Below are 17,078 nucleotides of genomic sequence, written 5' to 3'. Positions count from 1 at the left end.
TATCTTTTTCGTTACGTGATTGTTTTTGTCGCACACTCCAATTATTTTCAGCTCTTGCATACGTAATTATGATATATGTACGCGCTTCGATGCACCGAAAACTCTCTTCTTATTTTGGTGCGGTGGCGGAACTAGCTATGAATGTGTGTTCGACTGGGCTTGAATAAGTTTTACACTATAACATGGGTTGGGATAAATAGTTGGAGAAGATGGAGCGGTCCAAGTCAATGTTTTGATTCAAGTAGGCTCAATCCAAGGCCCAATAAAAAAAGGGTCCAAACATTTTATTTACAGAATAGTCCACACATCTCAACGGTGGCAATAAATAATGTGGGGGACTCCATTGACATATTAGCCACACGAAATTGAGAGTTATTACAATTTAGTTTGTTAAGAAACATAAAGACGAGATGGTCCAGCTCCAACAACCTGACACGTGTATGTTCCAGTATTGGAATATTCCAAAGCTTTTCAAGTATTCTTCTGTGCGGTTAAATTCCATATATAGATAGACCCTTTTTCTTTTTTCTTTTTCTATTTCTGATAAAAATCCACTCTTTTCCCATTGCAAAACGCCAAACAGCCGCCTCACTTGCTGTATTGTCCAGTTTCATGTCTCTTAACATTTTTTTTTTAGGAAAATTTTTTCATTGTGATGAGAACACGAGTGATATATTACGTGTTGTGATTAAATTTTTTATTTTTTAAGTTATTAACTTTTTAATACACATATTTCACTATTTATATCACCTATTGTATCGGTCACACAAAATATTCTCTCATTTTTTTAATGTCCTTTTTTAAAGTTAGCATTTAATTATGCGTTGTGGGCAAACATACCCAAAACAAAAGATGTGAATATCATGTTTACCTATCAAGAATGGACATCCCAATTATTCTAAATTAGGATTTTGAGTTTTTTTTTAGTTATAGTTCACTACTAATCTAAGGCCACTTCAAAACAAATAGCTTATAGTTTAGTTGGTTAAACGCATTTCATCTTAGCATTAGAAGTCTCGTGTTAAAATCTTTCTTCTTGTAAAGTTGTAATTTAAAGTAAATTGTCGTACTGTTTGTTTAAAAAAATGTCAGCCCAGTTTTCAAACATAAATATCCAATATTGCTCACCACCCTGGCCCCCATCCTCCATCCCGTACTACCTTTCTCTTTCTCTCAAATAAATTTTCAATACTTCAGCTATTAGGTAGTCCAATTTTATATATTTTAAGTAAATAAAAATAATATTTTCTTAATTTAATAGTAATCGTTTATTTTTCGTACTATAAAGTAGTTTAAACTATTGAATAAAACTTTCTCTCGCTCAATTTTCTTCTTATCCTACCACCATCAAGCGGCCCCCTCCCTCTCCCTAAACCATGTGATGACAAGCATGTGTATAATTTGCAACGAGATCAAACCAAAATTTCTATCGGACAATTTCTACACGAATTATTGGTTGTTATCGGAATTAGAACGATTTCAACGAAATTAAAATCTCTTGAGGAAGGGTGGCTGAGTGTAAGTGATGGCGGAGGAAGGGTGGTGGAGTGCAACGTTTATTTATTTTTTAAATTTTAAGTGGGTGTTTTGGATTTGAATACGGGCAAAAATGGGTTTTGAGGTGTAAAAGAATTTTGTAGGGTGAACTAAGATTAGCCTTTGGAGTGTAAATAGAAAAATTATATTCACCGGTTTGGAAATATTTTCAAAATTATTGAAAGTACTTTTAGAGGAAAATTTTTATTTAATTATTATGTGCTTCCTTGAATAAAGCACTTTAAGTGTTTTTTCTATAATTTACTTGCATTTCTACTAAGAATTGGTTCCAAAATTATTTTCAACAAAAACCTTTTCAACTATTTTAAAAATATTTCTAAAAAGTCTTATGGTCATAGGCATATTTACTATACAAAATCATACATTAGAAACTAGGTTGACTAGACTAGTAGTTGATCTTATTTTCATTCTTTCTTTCTCCAATTCTTAACATACCATATCCATGATTTTCCTCGTTTCAAGTGAGCATACCATAAAAGACTTTGAAAACCAATACGCAAAAAAAAAATGCATTGTCATCATTTGTTTATTAAAGTTACGTGATGAAAAAAATGAACACACAATTCTTTGCCGAAATAATAGACAAGATAATAAGTTAATTTAGGATTTGCTTGTACTGAATCCTCATGTGCATGTACCATTGCTTCCTTTATTTAGGCAATTTAAAGCGACACAACCATATTATTACATGGGAAATGTGGATAGTAATTGTTTTTTTAGCAGTTAGAAATTAGGGTCAATTTCATTTTGCATTTTATGTTTGGAGTTCGTGTTAATTTTAGTTTCATTTGAAAAAGAGAACTGTTATTAACACTTTAAAAATCTCATTATACACTACTCACAAGTGACACACCCCAACCGAGGCCAGGGCATGCTGGTCGTCACGCGGAAGTGACGTAGCCATGTGCACAGTGCGGAAGCTAAAGGAAATAATATAAAAGTACGAATAATTTAAAAACTAGCAAATATAATGTGATAAAGTATGTGCTAGCGTAAGTAAGTCGCTGAATTCAGAGCCTACAGCCTACAACAGTCCAAAAGAAACGATACAACAATAGTGCACCCGAAGGTGACCCTACATAGGTGAGTGTCTGTCAGAAATGCCGGGACGTCCTCTGGGAAAACCACCAAACCCACTAAGCTATTAGAACCTGGAGGGGCGCAAAACAAAAGCGTGAGTGGGCAAAAACAAATTCTTTGAAAACCATTTCATAAAATACATTCTAACCCCTCGCCGTAAAACCTGTATACTTCCCAGAAAATAAACATATATACGTATGTAAAGAGATGCCAATTGTACTCAAGGATATGCCAATCATGCTCAAGAATGTGCCATGTCAAAGCCTCATAATGGTATGCAAGTGCTCAGGTACAAATCACATCAATATCATGACATCTGACAGCCGGAGTCCCCTAAGTAACCTGTACGGCTGAATCTAGAGCTCAAATCTCAATCACTAAACCTGCCCACGAGTCGAAACCACCTAGAGTGGTCTGTACGACAGGCCTGGGTGTAAAACATATAAACGCTCTAGTGCTACGATCACGTGAAGGCTGTGCGAATAATCGCGGGTCACCTACGAGTCGGAACCACTTGTAGTGGTCTGTACGACAGGACTGTGCACCTAACTTGGATTCAAGCTGAGCGTGTGGTGCGGGAGGTGAACAACACGTGAAGGACTGTGCCCTACTCTGGGCGGGAGCACTAACACCGGGGGTGCATGTTATGAGCTCTTTAAGCACCTCTAACCACTATTTAATGCAATCGTTAAATAACGCTTACCTGACACTTACCTATGCCTCCACAGCACCAACATATATATATATATATATGACATATGCATAATTGAATATATAATTAAACGTATATGCCACTAATCATGCATAACCACCAATTATATAAAAAGAATGGCATATAACGAAGCATTTATACCAATTTCTGGGAATTTATATGTATATAGGTATATACGGAAAACAAAAGCCCACTCACTGGTATGTGGAAGGGTCGTAGCCCCCCTGCCTCGAGTGTGCACGCTCGTCCTCGGGATACGTGTCACCCATATGCGAATTAACTATAAAAACGTTAACTTTAAAGCACATAACCGTCCGTTCAAAATAACTTCTCATACATTGCTTAAAATGGACAAATGAATATACCAACGTGATCTACACAACCTCAGGATCACAACCATATTTTTAAAATAATTTTTGGACCTCTCACGCGCCCCCACGCGCCAAAACAGGCACGGACCCACGCGCCCCCACGCGCCCCCACGCGCGGCCACGTGCCATGCACACTGACGGCGTCAAGTGACGGCGTCAGGAATATTCCGTTAAACCAACGGAATATTCCGTTAACCCTAAACTGACGCCGTCACTGCCGTTAGGAATATTCCGTTAAACCTAAACGGAATATTCCTGTTTCTTCTCTGGTCAGTCCCCCATCGCCGGCGCCGTCGCCGGAAAACCTGTAAATCGCAATTTCTCGCTCGTTTTTTCACCTTTTTTCACGTTTCTTGCACCAAAATCAACCTTAGAACTAGTAGAACACGATCCTACAAGTTTTAAGGCCTAAAACTACAAGATTATACCTGTCCAAATCTCCAAAACTCGGCCAACTTCGAACCAAGCTTTCCCGACGTCCAAATTTGTCCAACGAAGCACTCCCAAGCTCCTGGGAACCTCACAAACACAACTATAAGCTTCAAATGTCCAAAAACTCACTAAATTAATCTTGCATGAACAGTACTCAAATCGGAGTTTAAGAAATCGACGTGAAAACGTTGATGTTCTTACCTGAAAATGGTACCACTGGACTCCTCACAGCCTCACAAACTTGATGGTGTACTTGGTTCCCTCGATCTGTCCAGGTTTGAGGGGTTGTGTGAGTGTCCGTACGTTTTTTGTTTGAAGAAGAAGAGGAATGGAGGACTCGGGGGAGAGAGAGAGAGAGAAAATGACAGAGGGTGAGGGATAGGGACAGGGTATGTGTGTGTGTGGTCCAACTTTGGCCAACACCACACAAAACAACCAAAAACGTAACAAAAACAAACCAGGGGTAAAATGGTAATTTCACACGTACGTTTCCGATAATTCTAGGACGGGATGTCACACAAGTGTATTTTTTCTTTCTAATTATAAAAAGTTGAGAGTGTCAAATGAGATTTTTGGAGTACTAATAACAATTTCCTTTAAAAATTCACAAAATTAATTATAAAGTTACAAATTGTTACAATATTAAAGTATTTTATGAGCTAGTCAATTCTTTTAGCGCAACATTTATCAAAACATTATCAGTAAAAAAATCTTAGAATCCTTGACAGGTATTCACTTATGTATATGATACATTTATACCTAATACAAAAACTTTATCTCAGTCTTAAAATTATTGTGTTCTGCATATGTAATTAGTGACATAAAAAGGGAGACACTAATTATGGGTTATCATTTTGACTAAAAATGTGTGTTAGTCATTTGATTATTTAGTTTAAAGACCATTCCAACAATTAAAACTATATTGAATCATAAAACATGATTTGAAATTCAAGTTCTTAGACAATTAATAATGGTATTTTGATTAAAAAAAAAAACCTTGGATTATAAGTCTTAATCTAGGGATGACTATTTAGTACACAACACGACAATGAGTTGAAAAACGATAAAAATACGTAGGTTTTAGTTGGTCATAATTATGCTCAAGTCATAATCGCATTAACCTATTTTTGAGCCAACTCAAGTATAACACGCTAAAATAGAACTTGAATTTACCGTCTTTTTAACATCTAACACATTGAAATCGTATATTATGTCGATCTGAAATTAATGATGCAATTCATAATCATGTAGTATTGATCTTTTATGTCGTGTCAACTCGAACCCAACAAGCAAAACACAAATTGCCAAACCTATCCATTTTCATATTCTTTGGAAAAAAAGTCCTAACCATTTTACAAAAATATGACGCTAACAAAAAAGAAAAAAAAAATTAGAAAAAAAAAAATGAAGAAAAACTAAAATATAGAGCTAAAAAAGTTGTGCTCATCCTCTCTCCCCCGAATCCCGATTACGTCAAAGAAATATTAAAATAAAAGCAATAAGTGAGTTGTGCAGAGATAGAGAGAGAAAGTAGAGAGAGAAAGAGAGAGGAGGGGTCAAATCGAGTGGCGAAGGGGGTTGGGTTGTCTTTTACAAATTTCTGTGGTGGTGGTGCTGGTATTTCCATTTAGCCCTTCTCCTCCTTTTTCTTTCTTTCTAGCCCACGGAGGGTTTCAAACAAAAACGCGCAGAGGAGAGAGAAACCAGAGAGAGAGAGAGAGAGAGAGAGAGAGATAGATAGTCCTGAAAGCTTGAAGATAATACTGGAGACACAGCTCTCCAAGCACTCCATACAAAATCCCCAAATCTTCTATTTTCCGTCTTTCTTCTCTTTAGTTTGTGTAATCTTTAGCCGATGGATCCCTTCGATTTGGTACGAAAAGGTATATTCTTGCTGCTTCGTTCAATCGGATCTTGAGCTTCATCTGTTCAATTTTGCAGCTTCATTAATTTCATTTCTTGAAATTTTTATTAGTTTTTTTTGTTTTTATTTATTTTTAATCGTTGACGTTGAATTTGTTGAGATCTATCGAATTCGGTTGCTTGAGTAGTTATGGATTTGGTTGCTTGAGTAATAAGTGTTATTAATTATTGTTTATTTTTAATCATGATTTTTGTATAGATTTTTCTGTGGAAAATGGTAGTGTGGAAAATCAGGTCTTAATTAATTGAGCGTTGAATATAATCAATGTGTGAGATTTTTTTTTTTTTTTTTTTTGGGTTTATATCGTTTAGTTCTGCTTAATTTTGTTGTTTGTTACTTTAATCAGTGTTTGAACTTGAATTTTAGGGGTTAAAGCATGTTTCTTTGAACAAATAATTGCAAGTTTATCGTATATTTGAAAATGATTGATATATGTATGATTCAATTTTCAAAATAAGTAGATTTTCTCTTCCTGTTTTGCTATTGTTTTCGATTATTTTATAACTGGTCGCATCGACTTTGACGGACTTGTTGAATTGCAAGTTGGTTTTTCAGCAAGGGGAAGTTTTTGGTCAATGGACTAATTATAACACTCGATGAACTGTTTTGCAGGGTTTGGTTGAAGCTTAATGAAAATCAAGTTATTGTTTTTATTCAAAGCTGTTTTGTTATTTTCATTTGAGTAAATAATGAGCTTGTCCAAGAAAGGATCCTTTACCAACGACACCAAACTAAGCACCGCAAACAAGGCAACTGCGTTGAATCCCAATGCAGCGGAGTTTGTTCCCTTTTCCCTCAGATCTCCGTCATCTGGAAGCACCAGCACGGCACAGGGCGCATCAAAGTTTTCTTCCGCTGGAACATTTGGAAAAGCAGTACTAGATCGAACAGAATCTTCTACATCAAACAATTCCGATGATGAGGCCCACCAGTATTGGCGCCACCAGCTCCCTGACGATATTACCCCTGACTTCAAGGTCATGGGAGAAGATGAGTCGCAAGGCCTTGGGAACCTCTCTTTGGCAGGTTTGTCCTTACACGATGATGTTGAAGCAACACGGTTTCCTGCCTCGACGGGCAGTGGATACTTATTAAACGAGTCACATACTAATGGCAATAGCTTTTCCGAAAAGTTAAGAGCTTCTGCACCTCCCTTTGGCGGGGATGATCTTTCATCGGCCAGTTTCCTTCATATGTCACCGAAGCCTTGGGAAAAGCAGATTCTGAATAGTAATCAGCTTGTTGGCAATGGTCAGGAGGGGTCTCCTTATGATGGCTTTTCGAGACACGGGTTCATGAATGATATGATGGGTGAGCATGCAGTTGTGGAAGATGCTGATATTAACCCTGCTGAGTTTTTGGCTGCACAGTTCCCTGGCTTCTCTGCTCAGAGCGTTGCTGAAGTTTACTTTGCCAATGGCTGTGATTTGAACCTGACTATTGAGATGTTGACTCAGTTGGAGGTATACTTGCATCTGTTAATTCAAATTGACAAAATAAGTTTGCCATCCTCAATCAAGGCAGCTTGCATGTCTTATGTTACATTGGATTGTTGTCAGTTAATATTTCTCTTTAAAGTTAAATATTGTATTTTTCAAAAAATCTAGTCAAAGAAAACATTATCAAATTGTTCATGCTAATTCTGTAGATTCTATGTATCCTTTTCATTGTGTGTGAATTGAGGTGTATGATGGGATTTATATGTTTTGACTTGCAGCTTCAAGTTGACGGTGGTTTTAATGAGAATCTGAACTCAAAGGCCGTGTCAGCTCCTGATCTTAGTTCAATGGACTTCCCTGCACTTACGCCAACAGATGGTCATCATGGTCATTCAAAATATGCTGGAGATGCTGATCTCCAGCAAAGCAATCCTTATCGATCTTCTGATAAGGACAACATGCTTTTGTTCAAGTCTAGCTCATCAATTCCTAATAGAGGTGCAATAGATTTTGCTTCAGCTGTCAGAAAATTGGCGACCCAGGATTCTGGATGGAAGTATGAGAGAAATGGTTCTGCTGATGCTACTATTGGCTCAAGCAGGCGTTCCCATCTTTCGAACAGCACTTTCAATACTGGGCATGGAAGAGGCATGTACAGCGACAGGTCGCAGAATCGTGGTTCAGCTCGAACTGCCCCTGTTTGGCTTGAAACGGGAGATGCTGTTGGTAATGTCCCTTGGTCAACCAAATTAGTTCTGTTCATGTTTATTTAGTTATGGACATTCTTCTCGATCTATATATGCTTTAACATTGTTGAGATGACAGCAAATATGTATTCTGATCTGCGGGATGAAGCTCGGGACCATGCACGCCTACGTAATGCATATTTTGAGCAGGTTTGTCTTGAATGTTCTTAGCCTTAAATGGTCTGTTTCTGCACCCTTTCCGCCACATCCTTCTTGCTTTATGTTAAGAGTGAAGCCTTAAATTGGCTTAAAATTGTGTTAGTGCAGCATATGGACATCTTGGTATATTAATTTTCAATCATGATTTTCTCTGGTGAGTTGAACACCAATTCTCTTTGGCTAAGATGTCAACATTGAAAATTAAATACATGGCCAAGAAACAAACTGCAGCAGCACATGGCGGGTGTTCACCTTCCATGGGTTTGAAACAATTGTGAATTTAGCCAATAGGTATTAGTAGGAGTGTTTTTCCCATATCATATTGTCATACTGGCATGCCACTGCAGTTTCATTTTTTTCCTTTCTACCATGTGTGCCGAATGTTGAGCCACATAATGATTTGTGGGTTCACTCCAATCCCCTCTACTAACTTTGCAGCTAATGTTGCTATGAAACCAATTTTACCCTGACTGTTTCTATTAAAAAACAGGCACGGCAAGCGTACCTTGTTGGAAACAAGGCTCTAGCGAAGGAGCTGAGCGTTAAAGGACAGCTGCACAACATGCATATGAAAGAAGCTCATGGAAAAGCTCAAGAGTCTATATATCGTCAGAGGTTTGTTGTCCCCCACTGTTTGTGCTTCCTCTGGGCAAGGATGCCCGAGTATTTATAGAATTTTGTTTTACCATACTGTCTATACTTATGTGCATTTGTGATGGCTTGATGCCTGTATTTTGGAATCTTTTCATTTCTTAGTTAAGTCGTTTGGATTAGGCTAAAATTTTAAACACCTCCTCTTCTCTGTCTACCGGAAATCCATTTATCTTTGAGGGAATATACGAATATTCTGGTTGACTTATGACCACCTCCTGAACTTCTTGTTATTTTGATCCGAGAATGCTTCTATATAAGCATTGCTAGAGTGCGACTTGATCATGCAGAGCATGAGTTGGACAACATACTTAACGACTTGATCATGCAGAGCATGAGTTGGACAACATACTTAATGCAGTCGACTAATTTTTTGATTCACCCTCGATGACCTTAGTTTTGATGTTTTTCTTGTTTTATTGATAAAGTTAATTGGTTGCGTTTTCTGCTGTTGTGTACTGTTTTCTGAAAATACAGGAACCCAGTTTCTCCGGAGATGCAGGGCAATGGGAGATCACAAGAGAGGATGATAGACCTGCATGGGCTGCACGTAAGTGAAGCCCTTCATGTCCTGAAGCACGAGCTGAGCGTGTTGAGGAATGCTGCCAGAGCAGGAGAGCCTGGTCTTCTGGTTTATATATGTGTTGGAACGGGCCACCACACCAGGGGTTCCCGCACTCCAGCTAGGCTCCCAATTGCTGTACAGCAATACCTACTCGAAGAAGAAGCCCTTGACTACACTGAACCACAGCCAGGGCTGCTCCGAGTTCTGTTATACTGAGCCACGAAGATGACGTGTTTGAGATATAGGATGTTTTTAACACAGCACAGTCCGCGAAGCCATAGTCATCGTAGCGAATCTTGTATCTGTATATGGGAAGAAAACAAGTTTAGTCCAAGTCTGAAAAACGAAAGGAAAGAAAAACACGAAGAGAAGGATCGGAAAGTTAGAGGGAAAAAGACCGACAAAACGAAAAAAAAGAGAAGTGTATCATTAAGTTGGAGCAGTTGACCGAGGGATTACGTTTTCAGTAGCCGAAAAGGATCCTACATTAGCAGGTGCCTTGCATCTTTTGCCTTTTTTTGTATCTTAAAATTTTATTTCTTTGTCAAATTCCTTTTTGATTCCCAGATGTAACTGATAGAATTGAATTACATGATAGAACAATTCACCTTGCCAATTATACCCTGTACCATTTAGCCGGAACTTTATGTTTCGCCGGCGACCTGGAGTGGTTTTTACCTTCCCGTTTCCGGTTCTCTTCCCGGCTTACCGGAGTCCGGCTTCAACAAGTGTGGAAATCTTAACAAGGAAGGGATGATTTAATATTATACCAAATATTCACATCCGTTTCACGGTTAGGTCTGATCATGGGCAATTTGTACCACGTTTATAAATAACCAAAGCACTCTTGTTTTAGACGGGTGTGTTCAATTGAGATTTTGACAGATAATAATTGATTTATAAATTCATGAATTTTGATGGAGTTTAATTGATTTTTAGATATTCTATGTAAAATTTTGATCTAATTCTCTTGAAATCTCAAGGGAAGAGGTGAGGTTTGTGAATGCTTAAAATACCTTACGAAATCTCTCGAATTCTCTCAAACTCCTTAACTTTTTAAAATTCGTTAAAACAAATTTGTAATGGAATACTCTCAGAATGTTCTAAACTTCTTCATAATCCTAATTGAATATACTTGGATTTTTTAGGATTTTAATAAATTATTTAAAAATCCTGATTGAATACAAGTTGGAATTCAAAGAATCACAAAAAAAATTATGATTTAGTGCTCCTTTATCGTCTGTTTAGTGGTCTTTGAGTCTTATTTTGTTTATTACACGTTTATAATTAGTATAAGGGTTAAGCTCAGTTGGTCATCTGTTGTGTGTTCGCTCCTGTATATTTAAGTCTGATGCCTCCGTCCAAAGATTAGAGAAGTTTACAATATACACCGTCTCATTAAAATAAAAAAGTTTGTAACTGATTTTATTTGTGCATATATCCTTGAAATAAATGTTTAAGAGACCTCAAACTCACCTAGTCTACCCTTAACTGATATGGGCCATTTACAATGCTTATAAGTCCATATTATACCATATATTTTACCCTATTCTTAATTATAGTTGATTGGTTATTTTTGTAGAATTTTGATATTTTTTAATGTAGGACATTCGACTTTCTCTGGAGCAAAAAAGTGATCAAACAGATGAATTTTTGAGTGATTCCAATTGGAGGATGTTCGTGTGTCTCTCAACCTATTTGTATCAAAGTTTCATAATTTTCTACCAAGCGGTTTATTTATGGCGATGAAATAAAGGAGCAGCGTGCATTACTGTCAAATTGACGTTTTGGGCTTATTTGGGTTTTTTGGCATCCAAGATGATGTCTTTTGGGTTTGAGGCTTTCTGCAATTTGTTCAGGACATCTCAAGCTTTAATTCTAACCATTTTGGGCATGTGTTCGGAGCCTTGAAAGTCCAAATACGTGGCTGATTTGTGGCTTGGCAGATTTCCCATATTTGATTAGGATTATGTTTCCTAGTTTCTCTAAGTTTTTATGTTTCCTAGTTTTTCGAAGACCTTCTCTAGGTAGGATTAGGAGGAGAACGCACGCACTACCTAGAGAGCTTTTGACAATTCAAGTTTATTTTCAAGGTGTTTTCTATCCTTGTTCTTAATAATATTTTGTTTTATGATTGTTCGTATAATTTCATTTGCTAGGGCGAAGCCACGAGTCTTAGCAAGAATATGTAGTTTTTTTCAATTTGCTTATGATATTATGCATGCAGGTTTTGAATTATTAATCACTGTGTTAAAACTATCTAATTGTCTTGATGATTGGCCACCATTAGGATATTTAGAAAAGTAATTTGATGTAATTTTGGCGGAAAGCTGTCCTTAAAATTGACTAAGGCTTTTTGTGGTTACTATGTGTAACTTCTTAGGATGAACGACATGTTGCAAGGGTTATATGGTTTTTCAAAAGGAATTTACAAAACTTAATGAGTTTTGTATGTTCACATTCAATCTGGACACCACAGACGAGTTGCATGTTAGATATACGTTCTATGTTGGAGGTTCCAAGTAGGGCATACTTTAGGACACCCTAACCTTCAAAATATGTATGGATAATTCATAAGTAATTGGAATAATTGTGTATGATTGTTTAGATGACGACGGAACCCTAGTGCTCAAATTTATTTTAAAACTATTTTCTTTTGTTTTATTTACTTTGCCAATTTGTTTAATTATTTTTAATTAAAATTCGTTTTTAATATTTTAGGTCAAAAAATTACCTTTTTCCAAACTTTCTTTTCAAATAATTAATTAAGATTTTATAATTACATAAATTATTCATTCAATCTATGCGGAAATGACATTACTTGAGTTACTATACTACAACTACCTTGTACTCTTGCAAATATCTTTAAATATTTTTATCTTTACTTTTGCAGGTGGTAAAAATTCTTATCACACATTTTTTTTTAAGATAATTGATGGCAAACCACGGTTATCTATCGTTAGGCGGGAAGAAGTGCTTCTCATCTTTGAAAGCCTCCTCCGTTCATGTCTTCCAAACCACAAAAGTACAAACAACATAATCTTAGAAGAAAAAAAAAAAATCTACAAACACCAGAATCTTGAGTGTTGGAGGGAAAGTCAAATGATGCAAGCAAGAAACAATAATGCGGTTGCACCACCACTTCCGCCCCAAATCCACTTCCCTCCTCACCAATTCTCCACCCAATTCTCCACACCCACAATCGCTTCCATCTCTCTTCACCTTCTCTTCTCTATCTTCTGCCCTCTCTCACTCTACCCGCATATCCCCATCTTCTTCTTCCTCCTCCTCTCAATGGTTCTCCATCCTCCGCGCCGCTGTCGCCGCCGCAGACTTGCAGCTCGGAAAGCGTGTGCACGCGCTGATCGTAACCTCCGGCGATGGCCCGGATCATTTTTTGACCAACAACCTCATCGCCATGTATTCCAAATGCGGATCGCTTTTATCCGCACGCCGCCTGTTTGATAAAAAGCGCGGCCGAGGCCTTGTCACATGGAACTCCATTCTAGCGGCCTATGCGCATGCTGCGGGCTCTGATGTTGAGAATGTTCAAGAGGGTCTTAGCCTTTTCCGGCGTCTTCGTGAGTCGGTTGTTTTTACTAGTCGGCTCACTTTGGCGCCGGTTTTGAAGATGTGTTTGATATCAGGGCACCTATGGGTTTCCGAGGCGGTTCATGGGTATGCTGTTAAGATTGGATTGGAGTGGAATGAGCTTGTTTCTGGTGCTCTTGTGAATATATATTCTAAATTCAGACGAATTAAGGCCGCTCGTGTGTTGTTTGATGGGATGATGGAAAGGGATGTTGTGTTGTGGAATACAATGCTCAAGGCATATGTGGAAACGGGTCTTGAGGAAGAAGGACTTTCTTTCTTCTCTGCGTTTCATCGGAGTGGATTGCATCCCGATGATGTTAGTGTGCGTTCTGTTCTCAGTTGGATTGACAAAGTTGATTCTTATGAATGCAAGAGGCACATGGAGCAGGTTCAAGCATACGCAACAAAATTGTTTTTGTATGATACAAAGTCGGAGTGTTTGGACCTATATTCTTGGAACAAGACATTGTCCGAGTATGTTAAAGCTGGTGAAAATTGGGCTGCTATAGACTGCTTTAGAAACATGGTACGATCAAAAGTAGAGTTTGACACGGTGACATTAGTTGTTATTCTGTCTACGGTTGCCAGTGTAAATGATTTGGAGTTGGGGAAACAGATTCATGGTCTTGCTTTGAAATCACGTTTTGATTCTGTTGTGTCTGTTGCAAATAGCCTTATCAACATGTATTCAAGGGCTCGTTCTGCTTATTCTTCAAGAAAAGTGTTCAATCGCATGAAAGAAGTGGACTTAATTTCATTGAACTCAATGATATCATGTTGTGCGCAAAGTGGTTTAGGAGAGGAAGCCATAAACTTATTTATAGGCTTATTACATGATGGTTTGAGACCGGATCAATTTACTATTGCAAGCATTCTAAGGGCTTGCTCCTCCCTTGAAGAAGGGTTGTCAGCCAGCAAACAGATTCATGTTCATGTTATAAAATCCGGTATTGTTGCTGACAGTTTTGTTTCGACGGCTCTTATTGATGTTTATTCTAGAAGTGGAAACATGGAGGACGCAGAGGTCCTTCTTGGAAATGAACTTGAATTCAATCTGGCATCTTGGAATGCAATGATGTTCGGATACATAATGTGTAACGACAGTCATAAGGCATTGGAACTTATGAGAATAATGCACGAAGGTGGACACAGCACCGATGCGATATCTTTAACAACTGCGGCTAAGGCTGCTAGTAGCCTGGTAGCTTTGGGATCAGGACCAGGAAAGCAAATTCATGCTCATGCCATAAAAACAGGGTTTGTTTCGGATTTATGTGTTAACAGTGGAATTCTGGAGATGTATATCAAATGTGGTGACATGGGGAGTGCACACACATTGTTCAACGACATCCCTGCACCCGATGGTGTTGCATGGACAACTATGATCTCAGGATGTGTAGAAAATGGAGATGAAGGGCGCTCTCTTTATATATACCATCGGATGAGGCAGTTAGGAGTCGAGCCCGATGAATATACCTTTGCCACCCTTGTCAAAGCCAGCTCTTGTCTGACAGCATTAGCACCAGGGAAACAGATACACGCTGATGTGATAAAGTTGGATTTTTCCTCAGACCCTTTTGTCGCGACGTCACTTGTTGACATGTATGCCAAGTGCGGCAACATAGAAGATGCTTATCATTTATTCAGGAAGATGGATGTTAGGAATGTCGCCCTGTGGAATGCCATGTTGGTCGGTTTAGCTCAGCATGGAAATGCTGAAGAAGCACTAAGCCTTTTCAGAGTCATGAAAACAAAGAACATAGAGCCTGATAGAGTTACTTTCATTGGAGTCCTTTCCGCTTGCAGCCATTCTGGTTTAGTATCCGAAGCATTTGAGTATTTTTCTAAAATGCAGAAAGATTACGGCATTGAACCTGAGATGGAGCACTACTTTTGCCTAGTTGATGCCCTTGGCCGCGCAGGTCTAGTCCAAGAGGCAGAAAAACTGATAGCATCAATGCCCTTTGAAGCTTCTGCTTCAATGTATAGAGCCCTTCTATGTGCTTGTAGAGTTATGCTCGTAGAGTCAAAGGGGAAACCGAAACTGGAAAACGGGTAGCAGCACAGCTCCTGGCTGTGGAGCCATCTTACTCGTCTGCTTACGTGCTTTTATCCAACATCTACGCAGCTGCAGCATTCTCTGTACTACCACGGTCAGAAGCTAGCAATAGCTTATGGACTCATAAGCACTCCTCCGTCTGCTACCATTTGGGTGATAAAAAACCTTAAGAGTTTGTGAAGATTGCCATAATGCAGTCAAATACATATCGAAGGTTTATCACAGAGAGATTGTTTCATGGGGGTCTTTCAGTGCAGCTGCCTGCTAACCGACCCAGATTTTATGAACAGATGGATTTCGTGGCGAATCACTTTTGGGTAACCCCATCTTCTACCTTCGGTTTTTGCTTATGGTGCTTCATTGGCAACATTGCTAGATTTAGGGATTCTACTGACCGATTTGGAATGAGCTTGTTTCTGGTGCTCTTGTGAATATATATTCTAAATTTGGACGAATTAAGGCCGCTCGTGTGTTGTTGATGGGATGATGGAAAGGGATGTTGTGTTATGGAATACAATGCTCAAGGCATATGTGGACACGGGTATTGAGGAAGGACTTTCTTTCTTCTCTGCAGTTCATCGGAGTGGATTGCGTCTTGATGATGTTAGTGTGCGTTCTGTTCTCTGTGGGATTGACTAAGTTGATTCTTATAGATGCAAGAGGCATATGGGGCAGGTTCAAGCATACGCGAAGAAATTGTTTCTGTATGGTACAAAGTCGGAGTCTTCGGACATATATTCTTGGAACAAGACATTGTCCGAGTATGTTAAAGCTGGTGAAAATTGGGCTGCTATAGTGTATTCAAACACTCCTGCTGCTTATTCATCGAAAAAAGTGTTCAATCGCGTGAAAGAAGTGGACCTAATTTCGGTGAACTCCATGATATCATGTTGTGCGCAAAGTGGTTTAGGAAGGAAGCGGTAAACTTATTTACAGGTTATTACATGATGGTTTGAAACCCGATCAATTGACTGTCGCAAGTGTTTTATGGCTTGCTCCTCGCTTCAAGAAGAAGGGCTGTCAGCCAGCAAACAGATTCATGTTCATGATATAAAATCCGATATTGTTGCTGACAGTTTTGTTTCGACGGCTCTTATGGATGTTTTTATTCCAGAAGTTGAAACATGGAGGACGAAGTCCTTGTCGGAAATAAACTTAAGTTCAATCTGGCATCTTGGAATGCAATGATGTTCGGATACGTAATGTGGAACGACAGTCAGATGGCAAAGTTCAAGATTTTTAGAGGGTTTTAGGGAAATCCCCATATCTGCACTTAACAGGCAAGGCAAACATTTGAGTCTGGCATCTTGTTTATCAACTCAGGGGCTTATGTAAGAACCACCTCATTAGCAACATTTTGATGTCTGGAAGGCTTCATCCCCTTTTAACTTCAATGACTGATGGAAAAATGGAAGAGGTGAGAGTTATATGGTTCATTGTTTTTACTTAATTTGTTTTAACATAAAAAAATAGCGTGTTGAAATAATTTGTTAAGAGTGTTTAGTCAAAGAATTTATAGTGAATTAAGCTTCATTAGCGCGCACAGAATTTTGAGAAAAAAATGTTATAAGACTTTACCCATACAGTATTATTATTATTATTTTTTTTTTTTTGCTCTAAGAAACCAAAAAGCAGTAGATAGTGCTACCGTGATCACAACCAATTCTAACACAATTAAGAAGAACGATGATTCTCTCTGGATCCTTTTTGGGAGGATCTAGGGGATTCATAAATCGTGTTTGTACATCGTATATCGTGCAACTAGTTTTTGTTAGGTACTATTTGTATT

The 17,078-nt window shown here is 38.3% G+C and overlaps 1 protein-coding gene across 1 annotated transcript; it reads left to right on the top strand.

Moving 5' to 3' along the window:
* The first annotated feature begins 5,670 nt into the window (after positions 1–5,670).
* LOC103949652 (pentatricopeptide repeat-containing protein At4g33170-like) lies at positions 5,671–16,870 on the top strand. Its single transcript, XM_048588144.1, is given in 8 exon segments — positions 5,671–6,035; positions 6,689–7,539; positions 7,794–8,241; positions 8,341–8,411; positions 8,911–9,035; positions 9,549–9,849; positions 12,749–15,250; positions 15,253–16,870. Coding segments are annotated over 7 exon segments (4,428 nt in total). The 5' UTR covers positions 5,671–6,035; positions 6,689–6,765; the 3' UTR covers positions 15,460–16,870.
* Positions 16,871–17,078: the final 208 nt, after the last annotated feature.

Source organism: the organism of the source record quoted next, unplaced genomic scaffold (assembly GCF_019419815.1).
Source record: "Pyrus x bretschneideri cultivar Hongxiangsu unplaced genomic scaffold, Pyrus_bretschneideri_v1 Contig28, whole genome shotgun sequence".
Classification (NCBI taxonomy): domain Eukaryota; kingdom Viridiplantae; phylum Streptophyta; class Magnoliopsida; order Rosales; family Rosaceae; genus Pyrus; species Pyrus x bretschneideri.
The sequence above is the reverse complement of the archived record's forward strand: the minus strand, read 5'-3'. Positions and strand labels throughout refer to the sequence as shown.